This window comes from Culex quinquefasciatus, chromosome 1 (assembly GCF_015732765.1).
Source record: "Culex quinquefasciatus strain JHB chromosome 1, VPISU_Cqui_1.0_pri_paternal, whole genome shotgun sequence".
Taxonomy (NCBI): Eukaryota; Metazoa; Arthropoda; class Insecta; order Diptera; family Culicidae; genus Culex; species Culex quinquefasciatus.
Genome location: NC_051861.1, coordinates 20,670,421 through 20,689,132, shown reverse-complemented (window position 1 = coordinate 20,689,132; position 18,712 = coordinate 20,670,421). Strand labels below are relative to the sequence as shown.

The 18,712-nt window shown below is 36.8% G+C and overlaps 1 protein-coding gene across 7 annotated transcripts in view; it reads left to right on the top strand.

Annotated features, from left to right (window-relative positions):
- Positions 1–8,836, top strand: part of LOC6037507 (sodium/potassium-transporting ATPase subunit alpha) — a 98,687-nt gene extending 89,851 nt beyond the window's left edge. For 6 of the 7 annotated variants that reach the window (XM_038251986.1, XM_038252007.1, XM_038251978.1 and 3 more), the window contains 3 exons: positions 2,610–2,784; positions 2,863–3,095; positions 6,126–8,836. In XM_038251986.1, the coding sequence (XP_038107914.1) occupies positions 2,610–2,784; positions 2,863–3,095; positions 6,126–6,246 (529 nt within the window). In that variant the 3' untranslated portion in view covers positions 6,247–8,836. Of the gene's footprint in view, positions 1–131; positions 227–2,609; positions 2,785–2,862; positions 3,096–6,125 lie in introns of all 7 variants that reach the window. The other variant, XM_038251973.1, reaches the window with a different exon arrangement.
- Positions 8,837–18,712: the final 9,876 nt, after the last annotated feature.

Genomic DNA, 18,712 nt, shown 5'->3' with positions numbered 1-18,712 from the left:
ACTTCAACAATAATAAAAAAATAAACGAAACTAACCCAACCATCTTGCGCGCATTGACTCCACTACTACTACTACTACTACTACCACTACTATCAACTGGGTATGTCATGCGCGGTCGGAACTTGTACTAGGTCCCGGCCATCTCTCTTGCCTACGAAGCTCCCGAGAGTGACATTATGAAGCGCCGCCCTCGTGATCCGTACCGTGACAACCTGGTCAACCGCAGGTCAGGACACCACTACCAAGCCATTACTTATTTATATTGATGCAAAAAAAAAACAATACGCAATGTTTCTTTGTTTACATTTTGGTTTTCGGTTTTGTTTACATTTCTCTCTCTCTATGTTTCATACACACACAAATTGTTGTGACCATTACTTTCTGTCTCGTTTCTTTGTTTTCACTAAAAAGGTGAAACAAAGCATTTTGTTATGTTTCCTTTCGTGTCTCTTTAGTAGTAATTGTGACGTTTACGTTCAATATTATCTGTCATTTTTTGTTTCGTTTACTTCGCCCAAGAGCGACAAAAAAAACACACACACATACGCGCAAACGTACGCGCTCCGGTGGTGGGATCCAAGTTGCCGAGCAAAGTCACAGCAAAACGCCCGCCCTCTCGTTCTAGTACCGCAGCATTCACAAAGTCTCCTTCAAGCCCTACCCCTCCGTTTAGCTCGGTTCAACCCGCTCCGGTGTACGAGTACCAGGAAGCGCTTTTCCCTTCAAAACTAGCCGGCACTCTCTGACCCCGAACTCTCTCACAACCTTATTCTCGCTCTCGAACCCTTTTGTAACCCCGTAATTGTTTCACGCGAATGTACTAGAACCAAAAACTGACACCTCACCACGCCCCCTTTTTTTCTCTTTGACATGCGTGTGTGTGTTGTACTAGAACAGCTCGAACAGTCTGTCCAATTTTCGGTTCCATTTTTTTTACTTATTGTTTATTTATTGTTTTGTTTTGACACCTTGACACTACGACACTTAGTTGTTTTGCTCTAGACAATAAAATCGATGTGTTTTTTTTTTCAACTAGTACTACTTTAAGCGTTTAGATTTTTTAGACGGAATGAACATGTTTAGAGAGTTAAGTTTTCCTTTATGTTTTCACTTTACTGCTTTAGATGTTTTCAGTTCGGTGTTTTGTTTCACTTGAGTACTAGAAGAAACCCCGTTTACACACACTGTGTAGCTCTGTATTGAAGAAACAAATCTTTTTAGATGTTTTAATTTCCCCAAATGCAACTTTAGATAGTTTTGATTTTTGGTGAGCACCCGTCTCACACAGCCACTTAGTGTTTGTTGCCCCTCTCTCTCCTCTAGTTGTTGTACTAGGTTCAACCATCCTTTGAAGTACTAGATTAGAAGAAACAAAACAAAGTTTCACACTGAAACAAATTTCATGACAAATAAAACCAACTGACACAATTCAACACAATACTCAGTCACAGTAAATGGCACTCACCTCGAAATTCCGGAACCGCATTCGGAATCGTACCATGAAAATAATGCCACCGCCCAAATCTAGATGTCGCTCTTCCCGTTTGAGACTGAACAAATCCTGCATTTGCGCGCTTCACGCATTCTCTCTCTCTCCCAAAAGCATCGTCCCTGAACCCAAACGTCAAAAATATCCCCCACGACCTCCCCCTCCCACCATAATCATCTGTCACCTCGGGCAGCCATTTTTGTTTTCGTTTTCCTTACTCGCTCTCTGTCTCCTACGAGGGTTATGTCACCCTGTTGACATTGCTCTCTCGCTCCTCTATAACCTTAACGTGGTTCAGAAAAGTGAGTATATCCGAGTGGTTTTCTTTCCTTTTCTCTCTCTTTCTCTCTTTCCTTTTTCCAACTTTTTCCTTCCATTTTTTGTGAAAATACACTGAAAAGAGTCACTTTTCTGACTTGTTGTCTTGCTCATTTTTTTCCAACCTTTCCTTTTGCTTGCTATCTCTTTCTCTCTCTCTCTTTTTTCTTCTTCTATTCTTTCACTCTCTCTCTCTCTCAAAGTCATGCGTGTTTCTCTCTCGCTCACTCGTTTTACCATTCCATCTCGAAAAAGCGCTCCCACTCGGAAGCGTGGAGCTCAACTATAGCTACCTCTAGCTTGCTTGCCTACTCTCGAAACCTCTCATCATCTATCTCCTCCTCTAACCGATTGAAGCTGAAACAACTGAACCCTAAATCGCTTCTGCATGTCTGTTGTCAATTTGTGTGAATAGTCGTTGTATGTGATGCTTTGGTTTGTCAACACGATCTTTCGAGTGCTTTTATAAAAAAACGCAAAAAAAAAACTAACCATCGTTGATCGTGACGGCAAACCGTAACGCGCTGAATGTAACCGCTTCTAACTATTATGAATAAGTTTATTTAAGTAACACTTTGGTTAAGGTCTACTTTTAAGTCTACTAACTCCTTGAAACACTAAAATCTCGCCAAGTGATCAGCCGATTGTAGTACTAGAATGGTTGTCAAATGACGCTGCTCACTTCGCGTCTGCCCTCATGTCTGCAACCAAAATAATTCAAAAACTGCTGAAAATGTTCGAAAATTACTCACCTGTTCTCGTTTCTCCCCTCCACTTCCCCGCCCACTTATCACCAAAACAGACTTATCTCGATGGCCTACGGACAGATCGGTATGATCCAGGCCGCCGCCGGTTTCTTCGTGTACTTTGTCATCATGGCCGAGAACGGCTTCCTGCCGCTGTACCTGTTCGGTCTGCGCAAGAGCTGGGACTCCAAGGCCGTCAACGATCTGACCGACTCGTACGGCCAGGAATGGGTAAGCCCACCAACCATTGCTGCTGCCACGCGTCTAGTACTACAATGCGTTTACCTCCTTTTCTCTCTCCCCAACCAGACCTACCGCGACCGCAAGACGCTCGAGTTCACCTGCCACACCGCGTTCTTCGTGTCCATCGTGGTCGTCCAGTGGGCCGATTTGATCATCTGCAAGACCCGCCGTAACTCGATTTTCCACCAGGGCATGAGAAACTGGGCGCTCAACTTCGGTCTCGTGTTCGAGACGATACTGGCCGCGGTCCTATCGTACACGCCCGGCATGGACAAGGGCCTGCGCATGTTCCCACTCAAGTGAGTATCCCTCGTGGTTTTATTGCTCTTACTTTTGCCGGGAATCTCGCGCAATGTATTCTAGTACTACACATTAAATAATATTTTCAAGTTTTTATTCAAAGAATCTTTTTTTTTGGCAATCTGGTGACCTCAGTACAAAATTTGACGATTTTTGCCTTCCTCACCTTACTGAGGAAAGGCTATAAAATCACTCGAAAAATGAACTTATTAATTTGACTTCGTAGACCCACCTTCACGTATACATATCGATTCAGAATCATGTTCTGTGTGGATGTGTGTAGGTGGGTGGACACAAAAATTGTCACTCAATTATCTCCGGACTGGATGAACGGATTTTGACCGGATTAGTCTCATTTGATTCGTCTTGGGGTCCCATAGGTCTCTATTTAAAATCAACAAGTTTAGTTAAGTACTTCAAAAGTTATGCCAAAAAACGATTTTGGCGTATGTCCGGAAGATTGTAAAAAGGGTGTTTTTTGCAAGAAAACCTATCATGTTATACATTTTCAGAAAGGTATTAAAAAGATTTTTCCAATGAGCCTAAAACATTGAAAATCTGACAACCCTATCAAAATTTATTAGCACTTATATATTTATAGTGATATTTATACACTTTTGGAGGTCGGATCTCAGATATTTCAATAAAAATGATGTCCGGGTTCATCATGCGACCTGTCGTTAGTTAGATAATTGAAAGACCTTTCAAATAAGCCTAGAATATCGAGGATCTGCCAGCCCTATCAAAAGTTATCAGCACTTAAGTGTCATTTAAACACTTTTTGGAGGCCGGATTTCAGATACTGTGATAGAAATATTGTTTGAATCTTCCATGCGAACTATCGTTGGATAGGTTTTTTATCAGACCTTGCCGATGAGCCAGAAATATAGAAGTTCTGCGAACCCTATCAAAAGAAATGCAAGAGGGAATGTTGCTATTTTTACTGAATGTATTGACTTTATAAATGTGAGGAAGGCACCAACCACCTAAAGGTGGATTAAGTAACGTTTTTAAATTAAAATTGAAATCTTTATTTTTTAGTGCCAACATCTCTCAATGTTAAAAAAATTAAACTTTTGTGAAATTTTCTGATCTTTTCTAGAATAAAATTTTTAAATTTAAGAATCAGAACTATCTTTTCAAAAGAGCGTTATAATGAATATTCAGCCTTTTAACGTGTTAGTCTTGATTTAAATTTTTTAAAAATATTTATTCTAACAAGATCAAAAAATGGCACAAGTGTTTAATTTTTTAACATTGAAAATAGGACCATTAGTTTCTGAGATATTAGGGGAGATGGGGGTAAGTCGGCCACCCTAAGGGAGAAGTCTAATAAAATTTACACAACAGATTATTTTGATCCATTATAGAAATGACATAAATTAGTTGGTCTAAAAACCAATTTTCAATACTTTTCAGCAATTAAAAAAAATAATAATTGAAATCGTATATATTATGAAATACGCGGGGTAAGACGGCCAATGCTATAAATTAACTTAATAACTTTGCTAAATCCACCCAAACACCTACATGGTTGGTTCAACAGACTTCTCTGAACATCATAACTATTTTGGTTGAAAAAAATCAGGCTTCAAATGTGAAGAAAAATGCTGTTTAAAAAATTTCATATTTTGGCTCAGTGAATTTCATATTACTGCGACCACATTTTATGAAAAACTATGAATTTTTACTACAAAACAAACACAATTTGATACAAAAAAAATAGTTTGTGTATTTCGATTAGAATAAGTAAATCAAAATTATGTAAACAATATTAAATTAGCGATTTATATGAAAAGTTTGATAGGATTTCATACTATTCAATGAGTTTTGCTATATCACAGTAAAGAATGTTGTCGAACCGGTAGTTAACAGCATTTTGATTAAAAATGGACAGTTTTATTGAAAATGCTTTTCCTTTATCTACAAATATGTCTTAATAGTCAAAACCCGTCAAAAATATAACCTAAATCAAATAAAATCTACAAATTACGGGTGGCCGTCTTACCCCCGGAGGAGGTGGCCGTCTTGCCCCCAAGTAAAATTATTTTTTTAAACATTTTTTGTAAACAGTTCATCGCATTTTTTGAACTTTTTCGAGGGACATAATCTAGGGAAAACTTCAATTTAACATGAAAAAATATTTGAAGACAGAAAAACATATTGTTATTTAACAAAAATGCCTAAGTTGTAATTCATGAAAATTACATCCAGTTTCAAGTTCAAAAATTATTTGTTTATTTTGAGCTATTTTTATACTATTTCAAACAATATTTCTGGCAAAGATGACTCCATATGCATTATTTAGCATGAGTAACAGTATTGCTGAACATTTTAGTAATATTCATTAGTATACTTATTAAAACAGTGGGGTGGTCGTCTTACCCCGCCTGGCCGTCTTACCCCCAGCTCCCCTAGTTTTACAACATAATAAGCTATTTGGATGAAACTGACAAAAGTTCAATTTTCTTGTTTCTTTTTCTTTTATCCTATTATTGAAACGGTGTACTTGCAAATTTGATTTTATAATTAAGCTGAAGGAAAGTTTTAGTTATTCTGAAAAACATCTTTTTTGAAAAAATCAAAACTTGGTGACAATTTTTTGTCCTTACCTTTCTATGGCTTAAATGTTGCAATTTTTGGCTTCTAACACATAGAATAATAATTTTTAAAAATATGGATTGTGTGTAATTGTTTTTTTTTTTGTGATCAAAAGTGTACCAATGTTTTTTTATTAATAGTGCTCATTATACCTATAACTTTGCCGAAGACACCAAACGTTAAAGCGGCCAGGCCTACTGCGTTAACTTTGCCGCAGGGATGATTCGTTGAAGTGGGTTGAGTTTGAGCACAAAGGCGTGGGGCCACACCGCCGAACGCTCCGAGATTTCTAAGCCACTACACTATTTGCGTGATTATAGCGCCAAAAGTCGCTCTAGGGATGTCTACTCAAGTTTTAACTTGTAAATTTTTGTAATTAGGAAATGATTTCTGTTTCTTAAACTCACGTTTCTTCTTTCCGTCCACAGGTTCGTCTGGTGGCTGCCAGCCTTGCCGTTCAGCTTGTCCATCTTCGTGTACGACGAGATTCGTCGTTTCTACTTGAGACGCAACCCAGGCGGCTGGTTAGAACAAGAAACGTACTACTAGGTCAACAAATTTATATTTAAAAAGATTAATTAAAACAAAAATGAGAATGCGAGAGGAAAAAAAAAAGTGGGGCAGATGGCAAATCTGCAACCCTGCAACCTGCGGAAGAACAGAGAAAAACGAAAGCCGGAAATCGCCGCAAGAAGATGGAAAGGAAGAAAACGCGAAGAGAAGTAAATAAAACAACAGTGAAAAATAACAAAAAATGAGCATAAAAAAGTAATTATATTTTTTTAATTATTAAATTTATATAAAGTTATAAATTATGATTTCCACACACAGAAACACACAACACACACAAGAAAAAAAAACACACGAAGTAAAAGTAAATAAAAAAAGCAAGCAGCATGCAGTAAGAAGCAGAAGCAAAGCAAACTAGCGAAAAGAAGAAGTCGTGAAGAAGATAAGAAGCAGTATCTCCCGTCCTCATCAAGTCAACCCCCCACCCCTCCCCGCGTTATCCCATGCCCCTCCTTTGAACTACTTTCGAACGCGCACGCGCACGATCCCCGAAACTCGTGAGAGAAAGTGTAAAAGAAAACGAAGAAAAGAGAAAGTCACTCGCGCAACGCCATCACACTCACTGTCACAAAAACAAACAAAGAAACACACACACACACATTTAGCGTGTGCGCGAATAGTAATTTTGCCATAGTGGTCGTGAAATTTGCGATTTTCCACACACACACACTCACACAGCAAGCGAACGAGCAGCAGCACAGCGAGAAAGGTAGAAATGTGTGTGCTACATTCGTCTCTTTCGGGCACCTGTCTGCGGATCGTCGTTCGATTTCTTTCCGTGTTTCACGCGTACAACAGCAAAAATATTCGAACGGCAATAATAAAACAAAGTCAACAAGTGTGTGTGTGATTGTAAAAACGACGTTCAAACATTACATATGCATACACACAGAGACATTCTCGCGCGCGCGCTCTCGTTTAAGCACTCACACACACCTCTATCTTGTCGTTGTATTGCCCCGCCCCCCTTTTGCGAATGGATTTCTAAGCCACGCCTTCCACTCCCCTCCTCCCGATCCCGCGTCAACCCTTCGTCACTCCTCTCTATCTTTCATCATTCTCTTATTATTAATAAATTAAAGATAAAAAAAGAAATGAAATCAACTCGTTGTTAGTTACAAAGAAAAGCTAATTTAAAAAATTTAAAAATAATGAAGAAACTCTAGCAGTAGTGAGAAGAATCAACAAAGAACTAAAATTTAGTAGCAGAAACTAAGATGAGTAAAAAAAAACAAGGATAAGCGCAAGGAAAAATTGTTAACGAAAGAAGTGAATATATTAGAGGTGAATAAAAGTTGTTTTAAAGATTGTTTTTATTCCTCTTCTCACGAACACGTGTTTACACTTTCTTTCCTTTACTTCCTTCACCCCCACAAGGTCCCGCCCCACCCCCTCAAACCCCGCAATCCAGCATCGTTTCCGTTGAGCATTGCTTGAGTTTCGATTGTTTCCGTTTTCCGAGTTTTGGTTTTCGTTTCGACCTTTTTTTTTTTCTTTGGTTTCGAGTCCCCCGCCCCCTTCCACAGCCACACCCCACACTCTCTCTTTCTCTTCAATTTCACTCCCTTCTTTTATTGTTTTGTTTTTCTCTAGTTTTTTTTCTACCTATCTCTCTCTCTGTGTAGCAAACGGGCCGTTCCGCTCCACCGTCGGAGCCTGACCTGTGCGGTGGAAACTTACCAGTTTTTGCCGGGGTCGGGGCGAGAAGAAGAACACCACCTAAATATCCTCTGTCTCTTTCTCACGGGCAGTTTAAGTGTGTGTGTGTGCGCGCGCAGAGAAAGAGGTGGAACAACTCGCGGAACGGTCGCGGAAGGTTTTCTAAATATGATATAAAAAGAAGCAGAAGAGAGTAAACAAGAAAACTCTTATTTATTAGTGCATAAATGGAGAGAAATAAACGCGAAAATTGTTGATTTTTAGATGGTGAATGAGATAAAACAACAATTTCATGCAACAAAACAACAACAGTAAGAAGCTGAACAAAATCCAAGCGTCTAATGAACAAATAGAAAACAAACAAAAAAACAGCAGAAAAAGTAAGCAACGCGTCACATAAAACTGCCCGATTGTTGTAAACTAATTAAAAAACAAGAAAAAAAAACAAAAGAAAAAGTATTTCAGCAAGATGAAAAAAACAAGAAACCCATTTAAATGTAAAGTGAAAACAAACCGCAGATAAACCAAGTTAGCTAAATTTAAAGAAAAGCAGGCTATTTGAAATTAATACCAATAAATAAAGGAAAAAGAAGAAAAACTCGTTATAACAGCTGTAGAACAGAAACAAAACACAAACACACAGAATAAAATTAAGAATAAAGGAAACAATATTTCTCTTCATCAGAAACACAAACACTCGAATCGCAGCAAGCGGGGAGAACAAAACTGAAACACACACACACACTCACACAGCAAATAAAATTACACAAACCCGATTAAAAAAACAACCTTGCATTACATTCAAACAAAAACACGCAAAAAAAGAACAAGCAAAACCAACCCACACACACACACACACTTTCAAACCCCAACCAAGGAAGAAACCAGCAGAAAACAAACAAAAAAAAAACAATTGTCAGAATAAAATCAGAACAATAGTATTTAACAAAAACGATAAAAAACTGGTGTTTTCTCTCTCAAACTGTCACCTCTCCCTTCCGCTCTTGCTCTGTCGCTGTTTCTCTCTCTCTCTCTCTCACACACACTCTCTTTTCTTCCGCTTTCCCTACTCTCGTGAACTCCGCCAACTTTGAACTAAGTCTTACTCTTCTCTTCTTGGATTTTTCACGTTTGACTCTCTTCTTAAGCCTGCTAAGAAGTTCAACTGTTTGTGTTTTTTTATTGAAACATTTAAAAGAAATACGATAATGTTAAGCAACAAAACATTAAAAGCGATTGTTCACTAAGTATAAAAATTTCCCCTATAAAAACAAAAGAAACTAATTGATTGAACCACCCCCTTGTAATATAGACATAACCGGGCGGCGCGCGTTGCATCATTGCACTACCCTTAAACAATAGAACGATGCAGCTTTAGCCCCTTTTAGCGCGTTAGGATTAAACGGAAGAGACAACGGACAACTGCATTTGCCATAGCATTTAGCGCCTACTGGAATATGTTTGAAATTTATATGAAGAAAAAGAAGGAAGTTGGAAGAAGTGTTGTTAAACCTACAATGTTGGTGGATTTTTTTTTTTGAAACGTTTCATCGGTAAGGTTTCTCGTGCCATGTCGGTAAAACGTTTGGCGAGGATTGACACTTCATCACAAAACGTCAACCTGACATGTGTCATTAAACTTGTGCGATGTAATATTACCAGAAATCCACCAAAAATTGTATGTTTAACAATGCAACTCAAGTAAATTCGACCTAGAAATCACTCTCAACTCTGTATCAACTGTTTTGACGAGGAAAGCAAAATGAAAGCCAATAAAGAAAATTACGATACTATTAAGGAAAATGAGTTTTATTTCAAACGGTCAACAATGACGAAACCGCCTCAAAAGGGCCAAAATAGGATTGTTTAAAGTAAGACCTCAATACAGGCAATCTAAGGCGTCAAACTGTCGATTCACCCTTCTGAAATATTTCAGATTTCTGATTTCGCTATTCAACACGACACAAAATCAACGGTGAAATATTTCACAAACACACTCACTAAACCAAAGTGGTGAAAACTTCTTCTAAAATGTTCGCGTCTTTGCTGCAATTTAAATGATGCTTGTAGCTGGCTGGAACTTTTGAACGTTTTGGTTCATTTGAATCATAATTTAAAGGTTTGTAAAAAGTTAAAAAAAATTCTTGACAAATATATGCCTAAGCTTACAAACCAATAGTTATCCCGTCATTTTTTGTCTAGAGTTCTTTTGCAAGTCAAACTTTTTTGTTGTAACTTCGTCAAAAAAAAAAAAATAATAATTTAAATTCAGTTGCTATATTCGCTCAACCCGGGCAGACGGTAATAACATAATTCATGCCATTTCAATAACAAATACTGTTAAAATAACAAAAAGTGCTATGGAATCTTCTTGAAAAATCCTTTTCTGCATAAGGGTTCAATAACACTTTATGTTATCATAACAAAATTTGTTATTGGTCTGACATTCGTTGAAAGCCAAAACAACTTTGGAATAACATTTTTTGTTATGGAAGAATAACTCCAATTGTTATTGGGGTGATCGGATTAGTTGTTAAAATAACAAAAAATAATAACAAAGATTTGTTCGAAGAATAACTAAAAATGTTATTAGTGTGTAATTACAATAACAATCCAATAACAAAAAAATCATAACGACGAATAACAAATTTTGTTATAAATAACATAAAATGTTATTGGCCCAGTATTTTCAAATATCAAAAAATGTTATTCCCAAGTTTTTGCCGTCTGCTCGGGAATGAATATGCATCATTTGATGTTCACAGATTCCATAGTAACGTAATCAAAACATGACGCGTCTGTGCTTGTGTGAATTCCTGCCATCAACAGGCAACCGGTTTGTTCCATAATTAAGTGTGATTTAAGAAACTTGTCTGAGCGGTGATTGAATTTAGGATTAGAACATTGAAAGATTTTGTTTTCCTTCAATCGAAAAGCAGATAGAGTTATCAAACGATTTTTAAACGTTTACAGAGAATTTTACCAAACTGTTGAAAATTAAGACAAGGCCCAGGAGAGATTTGGGTGAAAACAATCTTCAAATTCATTCATTTACCCTCATGTTGTTAAAAATTTTAACCTTTTGCGCATGAAGGGGAAATGTACCCTTTCTAATCAAACACCTATCTTCGTCATATGGAGAGTTTGATGCTCGATTGAAGCTCCAAAAATACTACTTAGGCTATAAACTTACCAGCAACCCCACCGCCTCGAGTAAGCACGCAAATGTATGTAACTTACTGGCCAAAAAGATCCAATTTAATGCACTTTTGATCATAATTTCTATTTTGCGAGACCATTTCTCATCATTTTGGTGGCACATCCACACGCAAGATCCGAGGTTAACTGCTTAACGAAAGTCGCCGTCAATATCTTTTCTCTTGCGCTAACGTTTTCAAAGCGCTTAAGACATAAAATTGCTTCCAACTACCGGCAACATGTTCTTTTGCACATTCTTTAGTCACTCACTTGAAAAATAATCCCGAAACATGTAAATAATTAGCAAGCGCCATCCAAAAAACAAACGCGCAAAGTCTTTTGACGTTTCAATTTTGACTACCCATTCCAATCGAAGGCTGAAGAAAACCGAGCGAGAAGCGAAGGCGAATAAAGAACAAAGGGTGGCCACCAACACCACCAACATGCTGGTGCAGCGCCTGTTGGAGTGAGCAAGTGCTGCCAGGAAACTTTCGCTATAAATGCTACTTTTCGTAAGTATTCGCTTAAAAATTAATCAATTTTGGCAGCACTAATGCTTTTAATGCTTGTAAAAGGAATAGCATAACTTTTAATACTCTACTTGTTGGTGTACTTGAGTTTAGTGAATTTCAAGGAACAATCCAGATTATCCAGTATCATTCAAACACGACCGCTTATTAGGCTTATTATTAGGGTATATTTTCCCTATACGACATTACTTGACCATATTTATTCCGAGTTTTTTTAAATTATTAACCAACACGATCATTAGTAATCATTTTCTATTATCATGACAAATTGATTTGTCGCTTTTATTCAATTCTACAGTTTTCCAATAAACATAATTCAGTTATTTTGATGTTTGGGTGTTTGTTTTTAAATACCCCTGTTTTAATAACACCCAAAAAGAAAAAAAATGTATAAAAGACCATGAAAAGTCTCCAGAATTGTTACATTTGTTTTTCAAGAACTTTCTCTAAAGCACCTAACTCCACCCTACTGCCAAAAAAAGACACATACAATGCACAGTGGGCGAAATGAAACCCAAAATCGGACTTAATTGAACGCGGCTGATTCCCTGGTATGAAAAATAGTGTTTCTTATGTAAAAAAATCCGGGGAATCGATTGGTGATGGTTTCATCCACCAAACAAAACGGCAAAGAGTCCATTTTGCCCCAATTCCCCATTTTTTAACATTTTTTCTTGAAAATCGGTCTGTATTTAGAGCGGAAGCACTTAACTTATGTGAAAATGTCCCAGTAAAAATAACCACTTGCTCCGAAAAAATCATCTATGGTCCATTTAACCCCAATTTCGCTATGAAAGCATTTTAGGCCGTTTTCAAATGTTAGGTCAGATTTTAAAAATCTGAAAATATTTTTATCGTAATTTTACATAAGAATATCGATTTGCACTCAATAGTTTAACACATTTATGATGATCAAAATAAAAATTATCTAAATGGCAGTTTATTCTGCGTTTGAGAAAATTGGCCCAAAACTGATTCTTCAATCTTATTATTCAGTTTAATTTCTATATCAACATAATTTCTATAACAACATTTTTAAAATCGGACCTAACATTTGAAAACGGCCTAAAATGTTTTTATAGCGAAATTGGGGGTTAAATGGACCATAGATGATTTTTGCGGAGCAAGTGGTTATTTTTACTGGATTCCTGGGACATTTTCACATAAGTTAAGTGCATTTTGGAAGGCCGCATTAAGCCTCCGCTCTAAATACAGACCGATTTAAAAAAAAACCCGATTTAATCCCACCTGGGGTGAGATAGAGCCTTTCTTACTAAAGAATATAACAAAGGTAGAACTTTTTTCAATTCATAACATCGAATTTGTTTATTTATAACGTCAGCACAAATGAAAGTCTTATGATGAAAGCAATGTATTACAAATGATATGATTTCCAAAGGAAATAAAAAACGCAATTTTCACCAAAAGAATATTTTTGCAATTCCGTCGTGAAACTACTTACTTTTCCTGTCATTCTTGAACGACGAAATAGCCTACTTTTTTGTACCAAAAATAACAGAATCGAATAGCAACACTTTTCAAAATAAATGCTGAAAAGTTCTACTTTTCAGCACTCAAATTGGTGCTGAAAAGTTGAACTTTTCATCACTTGTTTCGAAAAGTAACACTTTTCAACATTTTTTTGATTCAAACGATTTATTGACAAAATACATGAAAATTTGACTTAAAATTTCACTCATGTGTGTTTTTTGGAATTGCAAAAAATATTGTATGGAACTCGTTGCAAAACTTGATTTTTTCAGCATTCTTCGTATTTATCCAACTCGGTGAACTTCGTTGGATAAATGTACGACTCGTGCTGAAAAAATCCACTTTTTGCAACTTGTTGCATAAACTACTATTTCAATCGTAGAATATGTTTGTAAGTTTGTAATCAAACAAGCGTTTATGACAAACGCGATCATAGCAAGCTTCCCATGCGCCAGTGACAACGCACACCGCGGTTTTGGTTTTTTAGCTTCGGTACGAGCCCTTTTGTGTGTTGGTATTGTCCGTTTTTTTCAAAGGTACACGCCGCGCGGCTTTTCAGAATGTGCCGCAGACACTGTTGCCAGCGATTTTTTGCCCGCGAGCGAGAAGAAGCACCAGTTGGCAACGAAAAAAAAAACAACAACACAACGCTTGAAGTTATACCTCTACACCATCGCCTATTTAGCACAAGGCGCCGTGTGCGGTGAGCGCGAGTGTGGAGAGGAAAGGAATATAAGTTCTCTCCCTCGCTCGCTTGCGATCAAAGCTTTCCTTTTTCACCCAACAACAAGAAGCAAGCCAAGAACTTTCGAAGAAGATCCCCACTCTCTAAAAACTTTTTCAAATTCACCTCAATGTTTCTCAAGATTTAAATCTTTTGCTTCTGATCTAGATAAAATATTAGTTAGGACACAAACCTCTAGACCACCACACAACAAAAATAAATGACAGAATTTAAATCGCATAATGGTCTCATGTCGCAGGTTTCAAAACAAATACTGGACAGTTATGCATATAATGATAAAACTAAAGAGCCGAAAAATATACGATATCTATAGTAGCAAATGAAAATCGATAGGGCACCCAACACATATTAGAGTATATTGGATCCCAATAACAAGACGCGCCAGCATTAGAAGCTCAACTTGACAACTTGTCGACTTGGCGACGATGCGTCTAAAATCGATGCAGTGTGATTTTTTGACGATTATTCCGAAGAAAATTCATGCTGAATCGACATATTTACGAAGATGAAAATGACGTCCAGCCTTAAAGTAAAACCTATACCTTTCTTTAGTAAGAAAGGCAAAAAGTAAATCGCTCTAAAAATTGATCCGGATTGCCGATAGATGTCAAATTTGTTTCAGATGCTCACTCATGGTCTGTACTATGAGTGTAGAAAGAAATTTCGGATAAAATCGGAAATGAAAAGTGTTGGCAAAGGTCACCTGGTGGGCTTTTACCTTTTTTTAGGGATTTTTTTTCTTCTGGTAGGTTAATCAAACGGCTCTAACTCCAGAACCAGATAATGGATCTGGATGACAATTTGGGAGGTTATAGAGCTCGAAAAATGCAATTTTTGAGATAACTAAAAGATATGAAAATGAAAAATTTTGACCATATTTTCATTTGAAAACTGTGTATTTTGTTGAAAAGTTTGGCCGCATCCGAAAACAGATGGATATTTCGAAATTCGGTCTCAAAATGACCCTTGTTCAGCACACCAGCTTTCAAATGCACTTGGAACAATCAAAATCAAAAATAGGGGAGCCGAGGATTACGCGACACAAAATTTGGCAAAAAATTTACCACACACGGACATCACTCGAACTCCACGGAATTTGTTTTCTCAAAATTCGAGGGTTGGAGATAGGTGAGTTCTGTCAAGGTGAATCGATAGAGCGTCTAAAATCGATGCAGTGTGATTTTTTGACGATTATTCCGAAGAAAATTCATGCTGAATCGACATATTTACGAAGATGAAAATGACGTCCAGCCTTAAAGTAAAACCTATACCTTTCTTTAGTAAGAAAGGCAAAAATGTTAAAAATGGGGTATTTGGGCAAAATGGACCCTTTGCCGTTTCGTGCGGTGGATGAAACCATCACCAATCGATTCCCCGGATTTTTTTTACACAAGAAACACAATTTTTCATACCAGGGCCGCGTTCAATTAAGTCCGATTTTGGGTTCCATTTCGCCCACTGTGCAATGTAGGTCGATTTTTACAAAAAAACGCTTTTGGAGCAGTTTTTTGTTGTTGCGTAGGTATTGGTGACCTCGGCCTTTAATTATTCTAGTGATAAGGCTGGTACAAATATTTTTAAAAGTTTTTGTCACCCCCCCTTCAAAATTGGTCCGAAAAATCAGGGGGCAAAAAAAATATTTTTACAATAAACTTCAAAATTTCAATGAAAATTCAAGTGCAACCAACTGAAATCAAATTAAAATACATTCTCCTGCGTTTAAAATCATTTTTAGCATGTTTGGGTTTATTAAAAAATCTCAAGATTTTTTGAAAATTTTCGATGCAAAATTTTTTTTTCGATGCAATTTTAGTTTTTGTCAGATCTTAGATTTTTTGAAAACTAATGATTGCAAAACAACTGAACTAGTGTAAAATGCATTTTAAAACACTTTTTTTATTTAAATGTGAAGACTATGGCTTGTTATTTAAATTTTTATATTTTTTTTTTATTTTTTTGCCCCCCCCCCCTTGACCTCGGCCAGGGCCGAGGGACAAAAACTTTTTTAAATATTTGCATCGGCCTAAAAAGATTAACAGTCGAAATAAAACTAGGGTGAAGTCTCGCAGTAAATGCGTAAAAAATAAACACCAAGTCAACATAAGTCTTCTAGTCGACGAGAAATCCTTCCGCACCACAAAAATTCCCCAACAGTCGAATATCGTGTCGTCGTCAGCAGAATCCTAGCAAGCGAAAGTGACAACCAGTGCTGTACCTAAACAGTCCCCCCACGTGGAAAGTCCTGCAGACACGTGCTTGTGTGTGTGTTTTTGCGCGCTACATTTCGTTTTCTAGGACTAACTAGCACCGGGAAGGAAACCGAAGGGCACTCACCGGTGGCACTAGTGTTCTACAACAGTATTGGTGAGTGTCCCGAAGATAAGATAGAAGAAAGAGAAACGTCAAGTTTGGCACGCAGCCAATAATGCAGAACGAAAGTGTCACCGCGTAAAGAAAAGGGAAACTGCTGGAAAAAGGGGGAAAGCGTAAAGAATTTTTCCTTTCTGATATTTCGCAAGGGTGACTAGGAAAGTGACGGTCTTAAGTTTGTCAATTTCAAGTTTGTGTGATAATAAATATTGCTTGTTAATAAAATAAAATCACCTTTCTCCTGCGCTTCGACTGACAGGAGGCTGAAGCCGCCAAATTAGGTTTTAAGGGTGCACAGCAACCAAGGAAGTTGTTGTCTTCTTATTCTAAAATTGTTAAACTTACGGACCAATCCTGCAAGAATCAAACTTTGTTGAAAATAACTATGAAGACAGTAATTAAGGGGATGAATAAAAAATATCGATAGTTCTCGTATTTTTGAAGATACTAAAATGTCTGTAACAGAAATCTGGATGCAAAACTATGGTTGATGTGTACCGTTAAGCCTACTCGATTTGAAGGTTAGAAAGGAGTGCTCTGTTTACATGGACCATGTAAACAGTGCACACGAGCTATCAAATGACGTCATGGCGTGAAACGTAATTACCGCAGTGAAAAAATCTGAAAATTCAGCGTTGATTTTGCTGTCAACTTGGTTTGTTTTGAATATTTTCGAAAGCAACCTTTGACAACAACCAAGAATTTTTATTTTTATACAAACTTAATCATACCGGTACGAGAATCGAACTCACGACCTGTGGATTGGAAACCCAGCACGCCGCTAGTCGAAACCCATCCCATACCAATTAGTATTCCCAGTGAGCAGATTTATTCTTTTATGGGATCTAACTTTGCCGAGCTGGACAGGAATCGAACCCATCACTTTCCGCTTACAAGGCGAAACCCGTAACCTCACGGCCACGGTAGCTTGGCAATTTTGATTGTTCTGCGGTTGTCATGTGGTCATTCCCTGCGGTCATATCACCGCGCGTGGACTCTAATTATTGATACATACCTACATAATACATTGACGCAAACATTTTTCCATTTTATTTTCATGGATAACATTTTAAAAGTTAATAATGAAGTAATATCAACTCTGTAGAAATATTTATACAACAAAAATATAAAAAAAATATTTTTCAATTATTAAGAACTTTATTTACATTTCATGGTTCACTTCAAAAGAAAGTTTTATTACAAAAAAAAAAAACAATTGAAAAAATATTTGCACTTAGTTTTTTTTTAAAAAAAGGTCTGATAAACCAAAAATATATATTCTTTATTTTTAAGTACTAGGGAAAATTTTCGTATGTTTGGCAGGATAAGCACTCGCTTCTAACTCCATCCAATTAGCTGATTTTCAATTTTTAAACAACTTATTTTGTAAAACTGCTCATAGAAAGAAGCTTGATTTCAGTGGAAAACGCTTTTAATGGGTTGTAATTGAACGTCAAAGTGCTGACGTGGCAACATTAAAGACACGATGGAGTTAGATGCTGTTACCCTACCTCTTACCAAATGTGAATTCGAAACACAAAAGAATGATAATTTGGTCCATTGGTTCTTACAAAAACTACTGACCTTATATTTTTAAGAGCACATATCCAGAGTTTTTTTTTTGAAAGGTCCTATAAGCTATTGCCTTTTATATGTTTATAGGAACTATTAAAAAAACTCTAGGAATCTTCTAGTTATTGCCAAAGACAAACTAGTTAAAATAAAATAAGATTTTAGGCTTTTCTCATATTTTGCGCAGGAAGGTGCTGTGTCCTATCCCTCGCCTAGACCAGACCAAAATCCATGATAAAGCTGTCAGACCAAATCTGTCAGACCAAGACAGTCAGACCAAAGAGCAAAAAGTAAACAATCTTGGTCTTCGACGTAGGTGCACACAAATCAAGAAAAGAAAATTTGAAAAATAATTTTATTTTTTCATTTCAGTGACTGGTTTTGGACTGCAAAATTGAATGTACGTCAGAAAATGATTAAACCGTGCGGCGGCCTGTACACCGACAATTAAATAAGCAGTTAAAAGTTTAAAAGCCTTATTCTTCCAATTTAATTTTTGATCGCGTTTTCGTTTTACACCTGAACAATCTTGAAATTATTTATACGGATTTGTGATTCCTCTCTTTCCATCATTTCCTTGATTTTGCGCGACCTAATTCGTTTTACAATCATGGGGATAATCCACACAAAAAAACAGTAAAAACAATAATAAAATTCATTCAAATAATCAAAATTATCTCACTTCTAAATATTAATTTTTATTTGTGCGAGCCTATATTTTAAAATGGCTGCTTATACGTTGGTGGTAGTATCAAAGAATATTAATTTAGTGATATAATGCCTAGATGCCTCGATGAGCTCAGAAATTTGGAGAGCTTAATTATATTATTTTTTTAGCAGCTAAAAAAAGTCCTTGAATTACACTGAATCATTTCCCCAT